General features: G+C 35.2%; 1 protein-coding gene across 5 annotated transcripts in view; it reads left to right on the top strand.

The window, feature by feature from the left end:
- Nucleotides 1-17,898, top strand: part of MKLN1 (muskelin 1) — a 332,925-nt gene that overhangs the window by 255,586 nt on the left and 59,441 nt on the right. For all 5 annotated transcript variants that reach the window (XM_037165834.2, XM_053657127.1, XM_037165833.2 and 2 more), the window contains 3 exons: nt 1,858-1,970; nt 8,141-8,353; nt 16,673-16,894. In XM_037165834.2, the coding sequence (XP_037021729.2) occupies nt 1,858-1,970; nt 8,141-8,353; nt 16,673-16,894 (548 nt within the window). The remainder of the gene's footprint in view (nt 1-1,857; nt 1,971-8,140; nt 8,354-16,672; nt 16,895-17,898) is intronic.

Raw genomic sequence — 17,898 nt, 5'->3', positions numbered from 1 at the left:
TGTCCCCTGCTGGGAACTCGCCTGCAGGGAACCGGCCTGCAACCCCAGTATGTGCCCTGACTGGGAATCGAACCGGGATTGTCTGGTTCTCAGGCCCGCGCTCAATCCACTGAGCTACACCAGCCAGGCCTCCAGTGATCTCTTCTTATCCAGAAGTATTGTTTTGATTTTCTAAGATTCTTGGGGCATAGAATGGGAGGTTTCACTTAGAAAATTCACTTAAAGTTTGAAATTATATAACAGTATGACAGAAATCTCTTAGAAGACAGCCCAGCTCTGTAAATGGCAAGAATTTTCTTAAATGGTGTTACAGTATTTCCAGGTGCACTTTGAATTGTTTGTAACCCTTCATGGTGGGACATAAGTTTGATGACAGACAGTCTCTTCATGTATAGGACTAGGGCATGTCAGAGAGTAGATATCTTTACAGTTTTCCTATAATGCCTTATTTAAGTTTATAAAAAATAATTGCAAGGCTTTATATCACCAGTAGGCATAAAACATGTATTTACAAAAGAGGGAAAATAGTTGAAGAAAGTCACTTGTATTATATAAAGAATAGGATATACACATTGCGATGTGTAAAGAGTTTCACTATTCACTAAGCAAGAAATTGGTTTTTTTTTTAAGATTTTAATTGTTTCAAAGATCTGTTTATTTATTTATTGTAGGACAGAGGAGATGGAAAGGAGAAAGAGAGGGAGAGAAACCTCAATGTGTGGTTGCCTTTTGCGCCACCCTCCCCACCTGGGACCTGGCCTGCAACCCAGGCATGCGTGCCCCGGCTGGAAATCAAACCGGCAACCCTCCGGTTCCCAGGCCAGCACTCAGTCCACTGAACCACACCAGTTAGGGAAAGAAATCAGTGTTATCACAGGGATAAAATTCATGGGTAAAGTGGATATTTCAGAGTTGGAAGACACCAAATTTCAAGATAACCTACAGCGCTTTAAAAGTTGATTATGAGGAGTTAAATCTACTAAAATACACACACACACACACACACGCATGTATGGAAAAATTTCCCTCAGTTTCCATGGGAATACCAAGGCATGTGCATTACTATATTTTTAAGATATCTAACTTTAACTGACAGTCAGTTATTGTTTTGGGTATTACATTAGAAAGAAAGCAATTTTAATGTGATCCCTCCCTCCCCCCCAAAATAGCTAGATATAGCTAGATGTCTTGCTGTGACTGGGTTGGGCATTGTCCCACAAACCAAAACGTCACCAGTTCGATTCTGGGTGAAGGCGCATGCCTGGGTTGTGTGCCAGGTCCCCAGTTGGGGGTGTGCGGGAAGCAGCCAATCTATGTTTCTCTCGCTCATTGATGTTTCTCTCCCTCACTTTCTCCTTTCCTTCTCCTCTCTCTAAAAACATAAATAATAAAATATTTTTTAAAAGAAAAATAGCTAGATGTCTTTGTATTTTACACTGTATATTTCTCTGGGATTTCTTTTTTTTCTTTTTATAGCTGGAAGCTGCATTATTAATATAGTAAATGTAAATTTTTTGTGGCTGAACAGACACTCCTAAACTGGCTGCACATCACATTCATCCTGGATACTTTAAAAAGATAGACTCTTTTTATCTACAGAGTCAGAATCAGGGAATGCCTCCTCATTAACTGTATTTTTATAAATCTCTCGAAGAAGTGGTTCTGCAGCAGCCTTTCCATATACTCGTGTTTAGGAAATGCTAGTCTAGAAATATTGTGGAATGTTACCAGTTTAATAGTTTTAAGTTTATTTATATGTACCCTCTTAAATGATCTTAGAGGCAACTGGATAGGTCTGGGTACCTAGACTTACATTTTGTCTTTATCTTTTCACACATATTTTTTTAATTTCCGTAGAGACTGTTTATTTGTTTGGTGGCTGGGATGGAACACAAGATCTTGCTGACTTCTGGGCATACAGTGTGAAGGAGAACCAGTGGATGTGTATCTCTAGAGACACTGAGAAAGAGGCAAGTTCTCAGAATTTTCATCCATCTGTATTGCAGTAGGGGTGCGGGTATGTGCTTCTCTTTCCGGATGATTTGTATTCTTTTCTAATATCCATCAGCAGTGGTAGCAGGAGAATTTGTGGTGAACAAGTTTGGCTTAAGTGCTTTCGCATTCTAGTTTCTATATATGGTTGTACATGAACAAATCTATCTTACAGAGATAAATAAAAGTGGGTATCAAATATCATTTAGATTTTACAACTTCATAACTGTAATGTAGAGGTAGCAGGTGTTCCTGTAACCTCTACTCTTTATTTCAAGCATTCATCTTAGTTTGAGTTCCTCTGGAAAATTGTGCTTTGAATGTCTTCATTTTCTCACTATTTTGGTCCCTCTCTATTTGACCAAGTAGTTTTACAAATGATGTATATTTTATTTTTAACTAAAATCGTACATATGTATTTGTGTCTGTCTATTGATTCATGTATCGGTAAAGCATTTCCATAATGAATATGATGGCTTGGATTTATGGCTTTGAATTAAGTAAGTGCATAATTATACACTGGTATAAAGCAAAAATTTAGATTTTTACAAATTTTTATAGAATTTTTTATTGTACCCTTTATCTAAGATGTATCAGATTATAAGGTTAAAAACAAACTTAAGTTCCAACAGTTCTAGCACCCAATATTTCATTTTACATGTCTTTTCCTCTCTGTCTTTTTAGTATTAATTCCAACTTTGTGATTTCTTTCTTCAACATTTTTGCCTGTTGCTGATCCCCAGATCTATTTTCATTTATTAGCACAGTCTTTAAGAAAAAAATATCTGGCCATGTGGCATCTGCTCAAAGCCTGTGTTTAGCTTCCATTTCTGTTATTTAATTTTATTTCATTCAGAATTTTAAAAAACTTTATTGGCATATACTAATAAGCATTTATTTTACTTAGGAGTTTACAGATTGGCTGGGTCATTCTTTGGGTTTTGATTGGCTCGCCAATATATCAGGAGTCAGCTTGTTGTCGGCTAGTGCAGTATAGCTTCAGCTGGGACTACCTGGCTTTGTTCTTCATATCTCCTCACCTTCCTATTGGCTAGCTGAGACTTGTTCTCATGTCAAGGGCAGAACTGTAAGGGGGTTGAAGTGGACATGAGCATACTACCAAATTTGTTTTTGTCCCATTGGCCAGAGGAACTCAGGTGACCAAGTCCAGAGTCACAATGATGAGGAGTACTATCAAAGGGAAGTCAGAATAACAACAGTAACCAGAATGATTAAGCAGTTTATCTACCTTACTTCCTTTTGCTTAGAGTAAAAACTTCAGATTGCTTAGAGTAAAAACTTTCTCATCATGATTTTGTCCCTATTGACCTTTCTAGTCTCATCTCCAGACTATGTGCCAGCCATACATACTACAGTTGCTGGAATTATTCAGCTTTTCACCTGTGTCCTTTGGCAATTGTTTTTCCTTTGTTTGGAATTAACAGTGTCCTCCTCCCAAGTATCTAGCTTTTACCTAGGAAATGACTATTTATTTTTTAAAACTTTGTTCAAACGTCACTTCCTCTGTGAAGTGTTCTGAGTTCTCCATGCAGAATTAGAAATTTTTTTTTTCGTATGCTCATTTAACACCTTATAATTCCATACAGGGGTTACTATAATGATTGGTTTGCATTCCTGTTTTCCTACCTAGATTCTGAATTCCTTAAGGCATAAATCATGTGCTTACTCTTCAGTGAGTAAGTGATAGAAGTTAAATGAAAAGTTAATGCTAGAGTAAAACAAAGAACTGATAAATACAAAAATCAGGAGAGTGGCTGTTTGACTTGAAAAGAGGTTGGTTTAAGCAGCACTTCAAAGGTAATATTAATGTTCTACTTTTGAAGCTGGGCATGGGTATTATTTTTTTGCCATTTATATATGTTATTAATGATATTTAGAATGCAGTTAATAATTACTTAAAACTAACCCTGGAAAAAGACAAATTGTTTTGACAAGAACACTCTGTTATTTTGAAGTCAATAGGTATAAGTGGGAACCTAGTACTGGAGTGCAGATTTAGTATAGTTCGTTATTACTTTCTTCATATAGACACCAAAAACCTTTTGTTGATCTGTGAATGGAATGGTGATATGTGGCTCTAGCAGAAATGCTCATTTCTTCCAGAATTAAATAGTTAATGTTCCATTATCTAATTTTACTTTCTATACCAGTGAGTACAAGCTACTGTTTGATGATTCCCCAGGGCATGTGTTTTAAAAATGTGATGTACAATTAAAAAGCAAAATTAATATAAATAACTTAAGTTAAATATGTATCTAATAACACATTTAAGAGATTGAAGGAATGGGATGGCTCAGCTCTTAAAGATAGTAATTAGTTTACTTTTATTTATGTATTTATGTATTTTTTAATAATTTTTTTTTAGATTTTATTTATTTATTTTTAGAGAGAGGGGAAGGAAGGGAGAAAGAAAGGGAGAGAAAAATCAGTGTGTGAGAGCTACATAGATTGGTTCCCTTTCACATTCCCCCCACTGGGGACCTGGCCTGTGTCCTGACTGGGAATCAAGCTGGCGACCTATCATTTCCCAGGCTGGCACTCAGTCTACTGAGGCATACCAGCCATGGCTAGAATAATTATTTTAAATGTTCAAGGTGATATGCAAGTACATTTTTATAGGTTCAAAAATATGTTTTTCTTTAGTTTTGCATTTTTATAAATCTCTTTAATGTCTGACTTAGTGGAAAACTAGATCTTCATATCTGCTGCCACACTTAATCTCTTGTGACATCATTTTGTGTGAAATATATAAAGAAAATTGGACCTCGCATAGATATGTTTTTGGAAAGGAAAGAAGTGTTTTAATATCCTCTTTTATATAATTACACAAAGTACACTGGGATCAATTTATTAAGAATATCCAAGACCTCTATCCTAAAAATTCCAGGAGTGCTGCAAGATATTAAAGAAGACTGACATAGTCTACGGCCATACCACCCTGAACGCGCCGGTCTCGTCTGATCTCGGAAGCTAAGCAGGGTCGGGCCTGGTTAGTACTTGGGTGGGAGAAGACTGACATAAATGGAGATTTAACTATGTACATGGATTACAAGACAACATTAATACATCAGTTCTCTCCAAATTGATTTATAGATCATCACATTCCCAATCATAATCCCAACAGTTTTAGAAATTAACAGTATGATTCTAAAACTTATGTGCACATGTAAAGGATCTAGAAGAATCAGAATAATTTTTTAAAAAAGAATAGAGAGATGTTATATTACCTGACCTCAAGGAGTCTCATATTGGTATATGAACAGACCAAAAGATAATGGAGCAGAATAAAGTGTCTAGAAAGAGACATATATGATCAATTAATTTTTGACAGAGGTCAACGGGGAAGAAGATTAGGGAGCAACCAGAACTCTAAAGCATTTCTGGCAGGAATATGAGATCAAAAAAGAACCTGTGTAATTGTCTAAAATGACTATGGAAATGCTACTCAGAAGCCCTATCAGCTAACATTTTGTATTCTATTACATTAAAACACATTGTTCTGTCTTTTTCTTGGAATGGATCTTTTATCTATGTTTTTTTTAACCCATGTGTTGGTCATTTGAAAAATATTGGTTCCCTGAGTTATGCACATCTTCCATATCTTCATGTATTTTATGTACAGTATCTAAAAATAATGTGTTTGTTAATATCATTATAAACCTCATTGGAAAAGTCTTTAAGTGTTGGGGAAGTGTCAGGGTCACAGTGGCTGGTAGGAGTTTCTCTCTATTCTTAGTTTGCTGTAAGTTTTTCCTCTTGTGTATTGAATTTTATCAAATGCTTTTTCTATGTTTTGACACAATCATGTTTTTCCCCTTTAATTCTGTTAGGGTGACAAATTAACTTGATTGATTTTCAAATGTAAAGTCAACTTTACGCTCCTGAGTTGTAAACCCTTTAATTATAATTATAAAATATCCTTTTTATATCCTGCTGCATTCTACTTGATAATATTTTGTTAAAAATTAGTTTTGTGTCTTACAGATTTAAAATGGAAGCTTTTTTTCATTTTCTGTTTTCTGAAAAATTTTGTAAATTTGGTATTATTTCTTCCTTAAGTGTTTGATAAAATTTACCAGTTTCAACATGTGGGACTAATTTATTCTCTGTGGGAAGATTATAAATTATTAATTATCTGTGGAAAGGTTTTAAATTATGAATTCAATTTTCAGCAGATATAAATGACTTCCAATTTTCTCCATCCCCTTATGTAAGTTAAATTTTTTTCAAGGAATATGTCTTTTTACCTACTTTATCAGATTTTACCTATTTTTTTTTTAATAATAGACCCTATTTCTTTTTAACTTAGAGTGAGCCCATAGTGATAGCCCTGCTTTCATTTCTAATATTGGCCATTTCTGTTTTTCTTTTTTAAAAAATTAGTCTTAATAATGGTTTATAATTTTGTTAATCTTTAAAAAAAACAACTTAATTTTGTCCATTTCCTATTCTGTTGATTCATATTATTATTATTTTATTTTTATTTTTATTTTTTTACATAGGTTGTAATTGCTCAACATTTTAATGGCACTCATGCTAATTAAGATGAAGCAAGAACTTCTGTTATTCTCCTAAGAAAATTTCAAATTTCATACTCTAGGAAATGTGGCATTCATTTATTGTGTATTACCTTATCTTTATTTTTGAGATTATTTAATTATGAAAGAAATTCTTTCCCAAGTAAAAATTTTCACCTTATCTACTAAAGATTTTTCTTGACATAAATCTTTAAAAATAAGTTTTAAAGTAGTAATTAGTATGAATACTAAAATGCAGATTTACATCAACTTAATATCTGGATTAATAACTCTAATGTCAAATTGTCCTTTATGCCTGATACCTCTGTTGCTTTGTTTAATCTAAATAGTAATGGTAGATTACTCTTCTTTTATATCCCACTCTAGAAACCTGTAATAGTTCTTTGTTGCTTACAAGATTATATCCATCTCCTCTGTCAGTCATTCACCAAGATTTCTATTTTCACTTTGTACTTCAACTCTGTTATTTCTGCAACAAGAATTCCTTATCTCAGTTATAACCACACATATTGTAATAAGTATATTTTTGTTTTTGTTTCTCTTCTGGAAAAATTAATCTGGAATAGTGGAAAGAACCCAGATTTTGCCTTGGTTACCCTGGGGCTTAGATTCTCTATCTTACTTTCTAGTTTTCTGACTGTTTACAGATCATTTAAGCCCTGTGAAATGGTGATAATATTTTTTATAGAGTTGTCATGTAGATTAAATGAAATATATACACACATACATACATCGTAATAATATAAACAGAATTTAGGAGATAGTTAAGAAATATTAGTTTTGTTTACTTTTAATTAAAAGGAAATTAAAGAGGTTCTTTTTTTCTTCATGGATTCTATTTTTGGTTTATACTACAGTAATTTTTATATTCAGTCCTATGATACAAGTGTCCTCACCTAATTTTTGTTAGCAAATACTGTTCTTCATATTGCTCCCTAGTTGGGTTATTTATTCAGTCGGGAGAGTCAGATGTATGTCGTATAAAGGGGAGATGAAGAAGTCAGAGATTTGGATTCTCATTCTGCTTCTGTCACTTGCTTACTGGCTTTCAGGAGGATGCCTTTGGTCTTTTGTCTTATAGTTCCTCATCTTTAAAAGGAGATAATTAAACTACAGATTTTATGAAGGTTCCTTCTAGTTATGAAATTCAGTGATTCTAGGTATTCTTGGAGTGCCTGTCTTGTGCTAGATTCTGGTAAAGAATTCTGATAAGAAATGTTTTAAAAGACCAAATATGTCTTTAAGTAGATTGACATACAATAGAGAATTAAACTTTGCACAAATGACTAAAATGCAGTGGAGTATATAAATAGAAACCATATAATTGTTACGAACAGAATACCACAGGGTAGTATACCACAGGGTACAGAGTAGTTCATCTCATCTTTCCTGGTAGATTTTAAGCATTTCTAAGGTAAGATTTGTATCTTCTAACTGCTTATTTTGCTTTCCTCGAGATTTAAGCTTAGTGTTGGACTTATGTTAGTTCACTTGCTATGAGTTTCTTCTGAGCAAAGCTTGTACTGAAAGTCAACAAAAAGGGGCATTTAATTTTATTTTGTTATTCTCTGAATTTTTTTTCTGCACAGAATGGTCCTAGTGCCAGATCGTGTCATAAAATGTGCATTGACATTCAACGAAGGCAAATCTACACGTTGGGCCGTTATTTGGATTCCTCTGTGAGGAACAGCAAATCTCTGAAGAGTGACTTTTATCGTTATGACATTGACACTAACACATGGATGTTACTCAGTGAGGATACAGCTGCTGATGGAGGGCCGAAGTTGGTGTTTGATCATCAGGTTTGGTGCCCAGATAAATATATGGTAGAATTACTTAGTGCTTAGTAAGTCATGCTGTGGGGTTTATTTCATGTGTTATGCTGAGTTGTTTCTTAGTGATTTTTATTACAAATTCCTGTGACAGATAATGAAAATAACTGGTTTCAATAGATATAAAGTTACTCCTTTAAATTTTTTGCCCTTGTTTAGTGCAGGATAAAATACTAAGATCTCAGGACACAAATGTGAATTTATGAAAGCTTTAGAGAGTAGACAGAGAACACACATTACGAAAAACAAGTTTCATTTTATAATAAGTGTCTATAAATCATAACAATAATGGTTTTCCCTTTTAAAAGTTTTTATTCTGCATTCCTGGAAGAAATTTAAAATTACTTTATAGTGAGTTCAGAAATTTGAAATCTAGAGCTTTTCTTTCAATTTGAGTGAAATATACTTACCATTGTATGTAATTACAAATATGATAAAACTGATAGTAATTTGACATAAACTAGATAAAGTTTAAATTCAGCACCAAGAGAAATCATACAGTGATGCTGTGGACAAGACTACACATAGCAATATTGTAAGCCATTTTAATATTAATATACATGTAGGTCTCATCATCATCTCCATCAGTGTCATTACCATTGTTATCTGTATTTGAATACTGACTCCATAGCAGTTCATTGTAGTTCAGTACCTCAAACAAAACAGTAATCACTTCAAATTTTATAGGCAGTTTTACTTGGTTCAACCCATGTCCAAAGTTTTTTGGGGGGTATGGAGGAGAAAAAGACTTTTAAAAATGTACAACACCATAATGATGGACATAATATTAGCTAGTACTTGAGGGATAGAAGGTGGTGCTAGAATTATAAAAGAACCTCATAATTAGTATGACTAAATTAGTATGACTAAATCCCAAAATTAGTATGACTATGAATTTATGAGAATGTAAATTGGCTTCCATGATATAAGTCCCTTGGGATTTTCAGCATGATCCCCAGTGTTTGCAGAGATTGGAGCCTTAAGTACTTAGAATAGGGTGATAGGAACTAGCTTCAGTGAAGCCCTAGACAGTCATACATACAGCAGGTGATTGGGGCCATGCTGAGTTGTCCTCAGAAGTGTACGGATTGCTTTTAATGATAGGATTATTGAAGATTCAAGAGTGGGAACACGTTCTTTGGAGGGTCAAGGTCATGAAAACTTTTTCAGTTTCTTATTTAACCTATCTTATATGCAAGTGAAATTGAAGTCTTTATTATTTCTTTACATATTTTTGTTAATTCTTTGCTTTTAAAGTTTTGTACTGCTATGTTTATATTAACAAGTAGTCGTGATAAGAGAATGGTAAGGAAAAGAGGAATGGATTATATGCCTATCAAGTAAGTGGTGGGTGGAAAATCAAAAACATTAGTCTTCAAAGTACTCCCCAGATTGAATTTGGAACATCTACTGGCTCTACGTAATGGAGCTCTGCAAGGCTTTGCACTTCCCTGCTGACATTCTCAGTGTTTTCATGTGGAAAATAAAAATTCCAAAAAAAGTTTGGCTGGTTCTGATCTTTTAAAAACAGAACATCAGCAGATAACATTGTGAGGGAAACTATTTTCTTGGTTTCAACTGGTTACAATTTTTTTTTTTTTTTTACAAAAGATGCCTATGTCTTTATTTTAACAAGTTGAAAAAAGAGTAACATAGGGGTGGTATGAATACAAATATATTGCCCTGTGTATGGTCTTTGTTTCTCTTGACCTTGATAAAATAGAGTGTTCCCTGGAAGCTAGGTTCTGTTAAATGTCTGGTTTCCAATAGATTAGATGTTACAACAGAACACTAGGGGTGAAGAAACCAGGATTTCAGTCCTAATTCAGCTAACAACTAGCTCTGTGACCTTGTGTAAGCCTCCATTTGCTAGTCTTGTTTCATGCAAATAAAGCTCTAAGTTGGAACTTCAAAAATCCCATGGGGTTGTTCATGACACTAAGATTTGACACTTACTGTTCAAATTAGAAAAGAACGCGAGAACACTAGAGGCATGAAGACGTGTTTAAAAGTTACTTTGCCATATTTAATTTAGTGAAAAACTGTAAAGACTTGGATTTATTCATAATATAGCGGCAGCTTAGTTCTGAAGCTTTGGATGTTGTTGCTTTGTATGATTTTCTGGAACAATGAGAAGCAAACAAAAAAAGATTTATAAAAAAAATACAAGGCACATATTTAGCAAGACCAGGAGCCAAAGAAAACCCTCACCTCCCAATTTCTTGTAAGTTTAGCCAAAAACAACTGAAATACCCATACGTAACCTGTACTGAAGCTGACAGCAGTGTAGTAGGGAACTGGGAATGCAGAGGAGCCTACCAGAGGTACATCTTAGTGGGAAGTGTTAGGAGTGGGGCAGAAAGTTGAACCCAAGGCAGCTTCTGGAGGAGTCAGAGAGATAGGAAGCACCCAGAAAGTCCCAGATGTGGTATGTGTCAGAAAGCACCATCTTCGAAAAGTACAAGAAATACCAAGACATCTGGAGATAGTGGCTCCTTTTGCAATATCCAGTGAAGAAATGGGGGAAGCTCAAGTCCTGTGATAGATGCCCACTGCCAACCCAGGTGAGGGTTCATAGAGCTAAAGATGTGACTTCACAGATGCACTATAATTTGAAGGAGTCATTTAATTCAGTAGCGACAAAGGAGGGTTTCCTTGAACAAGAACATCACCCTTTCATAGGAACTTTCTGTTATTTGGTCTAGGGAAATTCAACTTTAAATGCATTGAATTTAAATATTAAAATCTACAAAACAATAAACACCAAATCTTTAAAGAGGTACTCTACAGGATACATGGAAGTTCTGGCCAAGATGGAGTCATGGGTAGAGATCCTTTGCTTCCTCGTACAACTAAAAGGAAGATAACAACCAATCTGAAATCAATATGTGACTAAAAGTACCAGAAAATCAAACTACATAGAACTCTGGCAACAAAGGAATTAAAGAAAAAAATCAATGAGAACAATCAGACCAGTAAGGCTGCGGATCAGGCAGGCCGAATCAGAAAAACTGCTGTGACGTGGTAGACCTTGGGGTCAGGGCTGGCTGTGGATCTCAGACCTTGGGGGCAGGCTGGCTACGGAGCTTAGTGGGCTGCATGGGAGGGGCTGACTTAAGGGGACTCAGAGGTGGCTATGGGCTACGGCGGGGGTTGCCTTGGTAGGAGAAGCTCCCAGTCTCACAGGAGAGTCCGAGAGTCCATGGAAAAGTGCTCTAGAGATGAGCAGGCTAGCAGCACTGTTCCCTCTCTGGCTCCTCCCCCACAGGCAGTTCTGCAGTGCAGCAAAGAGGGTTACCCTGCCTGAGTGAATACCTAAGGCCCTGTTCCTTACAACCTATCAGCTGTGCCAGGACAAAGAAATATGGCCCAAATAAAAGAACAGAGTAAAGCCTCAGAAAGAGAGCTAAGCAAGGAGATCGCCAACCTATCTGATGGAGAATTTAATGCCCTTATAATCAAAATGTTCGCAGAACTGATTGAGCTTGGTCGAAAAATGAAAAAACAAATGAAGGATACCCAAAGTGAAATAAAGCAGAATGTTCAGGGAATCAACAGTAACAGGAAGGAAACCAGGATTCAAAGCAACAATTCAGAAGAAAAGGAAAAAATAAACATTCATCCAGATCAAAATGAAGAAACAAGAATTTGAAAAAGTGAAGAGACTCTTACAAACCTCTGGGACAACCTGAAACACCCTACTGTCTGAATTATAGGGGTGCCAGAAGGAGAAAAGGAAGGCCAAGAAATTGAAAACTTATTTGAACAAATAATGAAGGAAAACTTCCCCAATCTGGTGAAGGAGTAGACTTCCAGGAAGCTGAGAGAGTCCCAAGGAAGTTGGACCTAAAGAGGAACACACCAAGGCACATCATCATTAAGTTACCCAAGATTAAAGATAAGGAGAGAACCTTAAAAGCACCAAGAGGAAAGGAGAGAGTTACCTACAAAGGAGTTCTCATAAGACTACTATCAGCCGATTTCTCAAAAGAAACCTTGCAGGCAAGAAGGGGCTGGAAAGAAGTATTTGAAGTCATGAAAGGCAAGGACCTACATCCAAGATGGCTCTATCCAGCAAAGCTTTCATTTAGAATGGAGGGGCAGACAAAGTGCTTCCCAGATAAGATCAAGTTAAAGGAGTTCATCATCACCAAGCCCTTATTATATAAAATATTAAAGGGACTTATCTAAGAAACCGAAGATCAAAACTATGAATGGTAAAATGACAACAAACACAACTATCAACAAATGAACCTAAAAGAAAAAGGAAAAAAAAGAAAAACAATAAAAAACAAACTAAGCAAACAACCAGAACAGGAACAGAATCAGAGAAATGGACATCCATGGAGGGATTTCAGTGGGGGAGGGGGAAGGAAGAACTGTGGGGAAAGGTGCAGGGAAGAAGAAGCACGGTTAGTAGACATAAAGTAGACAAGAAGAGATAAAAATGGTATAGGAAACTGAGGACTGAAAGAACTTATATGTACAACCCATGGACGTGAACTAAGGGGGTGGAATGCTGGAGGGTTGGGGGGGCAGGGCAGAGGGGGAATAGAGGGGGAAAATTGGGAAAACTGTAATAGCATAATCAATGAAAGTAATTTTTTAAAAAAAGGACACATGAATAAAACCAAGTTGGGGTAGAAGCAGGGGAGGGAGGTGGGTTTGACTGAGTCAGGGGAAGTGGTAGGGGGTAAATGCAAACAACTGTAAATGAACAACAAGAAAATAATTTTTAAAGAAAAGAAAGAGGTACTCTAAAGAAAAACAATAAGAAAAACAGCAAAACTTTTCTTCACACAACAGTAAATGAAAATTATATTCCAGTATCCAAACATGAATTACATGATTTAATGGAAGCTTGAAACTCTGAAGAAAACTACAAAGCATCAGTTCAAGAATGCAGATGAGATGACCAAATAATAGGAGCAGGTGAAATTGGACCTGGTAAAACTCAGGAAAGACACTGAAGAAAAACATAGTAACACTTTAAGCAATGATGACTGAGCTACACGGAGCATAGTGAAGAATAGGTAAGTGTAATTATAGCATGGAAATAAGAAGAACAGATAATAAATAAATAAAGATTTTTAAAAGAATTAGGCAGAAAATTACAGATCAAGAAGACAGGCAAAAGTGAGCCATCATACTTGTAATTGGAGACATTAAATACAAAAACCAAAACAATGGAACAGTTGATTATTTATAAATAAAATTCAAGAAGACTCTCCTGAATAAAGAAGAGTATTTCATATTTCAAAAGATGTGCTATATTCCGGGAAAACTGAACTAGGCATTTGACTGTAAGACATATGTCAGTAATATTGGATTTCAAATATAAAGAAGCCATTTGGGGGGGCAACTAGACAAAAATGATCAAGTTACCTGTAAGAGAAATCAAATGAGACTGATATCAGATGTCTCTACAGCTACGTTCAGTGCCAGGAAACAGTAGAGCAACATCTAGAAGGTATTCAGAAAAAGAGAGTGTGAGGCAAGGATTTTATATATAGACAAACTGCCCTTCAAGCATGACTACTTTTTGCAGAAATTACTAGGGAAAAATATGAGCTAGCCAAGAAATGACAGGAGAAACATCAGGGAAAACATTGGAGATCTCAGTTTATTGACATTCTCCCTGGGTCATTGTGGATCACTGGCAGGCTGAATAAGAGAATACATTAGTAATGGTGTTGAAAAACAAGAAAGAATGCCCCTGGAGAACTTTAAAAAAAAACGAAATGGGTAAAATTCCTTTAAGGTAGAAAGCGGACAAGATCAGATCCAACCAGAAAAAAACTAGAGCCTGTAAGATAGCAGCCACATGAGCCCAAAGTTTATATAGCTGGGGCAAACACTAGATAATCGGTGGGAGGCTGAACAGCAGAGCATTCTTCAGTTTGACTGAGTAGCACTTAACTATGATCATTGCTCATAGGTCAAGGGTTGAATGTGGGCATTGGAGCTGGAAAGAGCAATACTCCCAGGGGCACTGGAGAGTAGCTGTGGAACCCTTCATAGCATCACATCTCTTTCCTCCTACCCAGTCCCTGTAAGCAGGACTACTGTATTTGCAGCCAGCAGATGACTAGAGATTCTCAGATGCAAAAAGGACTAGAACAACCAAAAAATCAAAATATTTGAATATAATTAATACCATTAGAAAGATGCTGAACTCAACAAACTAAAAATTAACCAAAAAAAAACTAGTATAAACTGAAAAGGCCTTTAAGATAAGTTTAAGTGATATTTTTAGAGTAATTCAGGTAGATATTGCATTCATTAAAAACACATGCCTAGAAAAATGACAAATTAAAGATTTTTTAAATCTCAGCAAATGGGAAGCACAATGAACATATTTACCTGTAAGTGGCTACTAAATTAGTGAGTTTAATTTTTGAGAGAAAAGAAATGGAGAAAACGTCCTGAAGTTTCAGTGCCACCTAATAAGAGCTCTAGAAGAGAATGCAGACCAAACAAACAAACAAAAAAACCCCAAACAAACTCAAGGTGAAAAATGAAGAAAACTCCAAGAAAGACAGTTTTCAGAACAAAGGGAACACCAAGTACAGATCAAGATGAATGAAAAAGAATATCCCTGCCTAGATATTTCCATAATGAAATTTCAGAACCAAGGATTAAGAGAAAATTCTAAAAGCCTCAGAGAGAAAACTGGTTACCTTTGTAGGCAAATGGATGAGAACAGGCACATTGAAATTATCCCCAAAAGGAAAGAGAAAATCCCTTTGTAGCCGTATGAAGATCTATAAGGGGCCATATAACCATAGGAAACCTGATAAAACATAGATTGGCCAAAATTAGTATGACTCTATGAATTTATGAGAATGTAAATTGGCTTCCATGATATAAGTCCCTTGGGATTTTCAGCATGATCCCCAGTGTTTGCAGAGATTGGAGCCTTAAGTACTTAGGACAGGGTGGTAGGAACTAGCTTCAGTGAAGCCTTAGACAGTCATACATACAGCAGGTGATTGGGGCCATGCTGAGTTGTCCTCAGAAGTGTATGGATTGCTTTTAATAATAGGATTATTGAAGATTCAAGAGTGGGAACACGTTCTTTGGAGGGTCGGGGTCATGAAAACTTTCTCAGTTTTGCAACCATATTCACCAAGATTTCACCCTTGAGGTATAGTAGATTTTTCATCTTAATTTATGAAAATTGCCAGAGACCTGGGTAGTAGCAAGTGAGTAGATCTTTTTGATGGTGGGTAAAGATTAGGATGGCCTACAGTTTTTTCTTTGAATTTATTGGGATGACATTGGTTAAAATCTTTTCAGTATTAATGTAAAAACCAAGTTTTACAATTGTTTAAAAACCTTTTTGTTAAAAACAGTACAAAAATAAATAGCAGAAGTAATTTGATGGGAGGAGAGAATTGAACATACAATGGCTAGTATTTGTGCTTTAGCAAAATAATGTTTTGTGTACACAGTTTTTTTCTTTAAATATAAATGCCACTTGTATTCACTGTCAGTTTCCAACCCGATGTATATATTCCTTGAAATAAATTTAGTTATTAATTATCTTTTGACGAATGACTTTTCCCTGATATTTTTGTGAAAAACTATAATCTTGAGTTGAAAGAATGAAAGAATTAAGGTTGGCTTTTGAACATGAGTTGCATAGCACACCTCAAAGAAAATTAAGTTTACAGTATTGTGTTAAAAGAAGACAAGGTTCATCACGTCATAGGTGTCTGGAGACTGATTGCTTTAGATGTCTTTTTGTTTGATGTACTGTTTTGTAACATAATTTGAGAGTTTTGTAAAATAAATGCAGGGAGATGAACTTAGCTGCATCACTCATTCACACATTTGCTCTCTTATTAAATAGTAGCAAGATTAATAAGATATTTGCCAGGAATAGAAAGGTTTTATAAGGAGGATTAAAAGGAGTATGTGATCATTGTTTACCTGTAGAGTATGATCTGTATTTACTGTTAGGTTTGAAAGTCAACACCTCATATATTATTGGTTAATTTGGGAAAAATTACTAATCTCAAGAAAGCATAAAGCTCTTTAACCCAACATATTTTATTCTCAGTGGGAAAAATCGAAATGTGAAAAGGTATTTAGAAATATACGCCTGCCAGGTGCTGAGCAGTATTGCAATAAGTGCATATGATAATTAGTTGTGGTACTTAGTGTTATTAAGACAAAGTTCAGGTTTTTTTTTGAAAGAATCTAAAACTACTCACATTGTTTTCACTTTAGCACATATGACAGAAACAGTCTAAAACTGTTCAATCTGTTGTCTTGTTCTGATAGATGTGTATGGACTCCGAAAAACATATGATCTACACCTTTGGTGGTAGAATTTTGACATGTAATGGCAGCGTAGACGACAGCAGAGCCAGTGAACCACAATTCAGTGGGTTGTTTGCTTTCAACTGTCAGTGTCAGACCTGGAAACTTCTTCGAGAGGACTCCTGTAATGCTGGGCCTGAGGATATCCAGTCTCGGATAGGACACTGCATGCTCTTTCACTCAGTAAGAATATTCTGTACATTGTATTATATTATTTTGTCATGTATATCTCAGTAAGAAAAGAAGTGGTGAAATAAATTCCTCAGTAAGAGACCAAAGCATTTCATTAGAAATAAATAATTAATGTTAGTAACGATAGACAAAAATAAAACTTTTTAACAGTGATTTGTTAGCTAATTGAAATTATTTTCCATCAACTTAGTAATTCCAAAATAGTTATCACTTAGATACTAATCTAGGCATTTTTATGACTAACTTCACTGCTTATATAAATATTGCAGCTATTTCTTTTTATTTCTCTTAGTAACTAGAAGGTAAATTTATCTGTTCTTATTTTCCCCTCTGCTCTTTTATTAAATGCAAATAATTAAGAATTGACTTTATAGAACAAAATTAAACTTTACCAGCCAAATGAACATACAGATATTGCACTAACCTTTTCAGATGTTACAGTGAAAACTTGGACTTCTTTCTGTGAACATAACTTGAAAAATATATTATGGAATATTTTAAACATACCAAAGTGGGGAGAAGAGTATGATAAATTCCTATGTACTCATCAGTTTCAGCTTTACCAGTATTCCACTGTTTATTTTTCATGTATTAACCCACTTGTATTTCATTTATTTTTTGAGGGTTCTTTGAATTTTAAGTTTATATAAATTTTCTTATGCTGGTGGGGTATATTAAAGCAAATCCCAAACACTATTTTTACACCTGTAAATACTATATGTCACTAATAGCTAAGGACTTTTAAAACTCATCATTGTAATACCATTATAAGACCTAACCAAAGTAAAAGCAATTTCTTCATATTTTTAATATATAGAATTTTTCAGAAGCACTGAAAAATTCCTTTCATAGTTGGTTTATTCAGGCTGGGATTCAGAACCGTCTGTATTATGCCCTAGATGCTATGGCTCAGTGGATTGAGTGCTGGCCTGCAAATCAAGTGATTGCTGGTTCAATTCCCAGTCAGGGCACATGCCTAGGTTCCAGGCCAGGTC

The sequence above is a fragment of the Artibeus jamaicensis genome, unplaced genomic scaffold (genome assembly GCF_021234435.1).
Source record: "Artibeus jamaicensis isolate MK-2021 breed Jamaican fruit bat unplaced genomic scaffold, CSHL_Jam_final scaffold_3307, whole genome shotgun sequence".
Taxonomy (NCBI): Eukaryota; Metazoa; Chordata; class Mammalia; order Chiroptera; family Phyllostomidae; genus Artibeus; species Artibeus jamaicensis.
The sequence above is the reverse complement of the archived record's forward strand: the minus strand, read 5'-3'. Positions and strand labels throughout refer to the sequence as shown.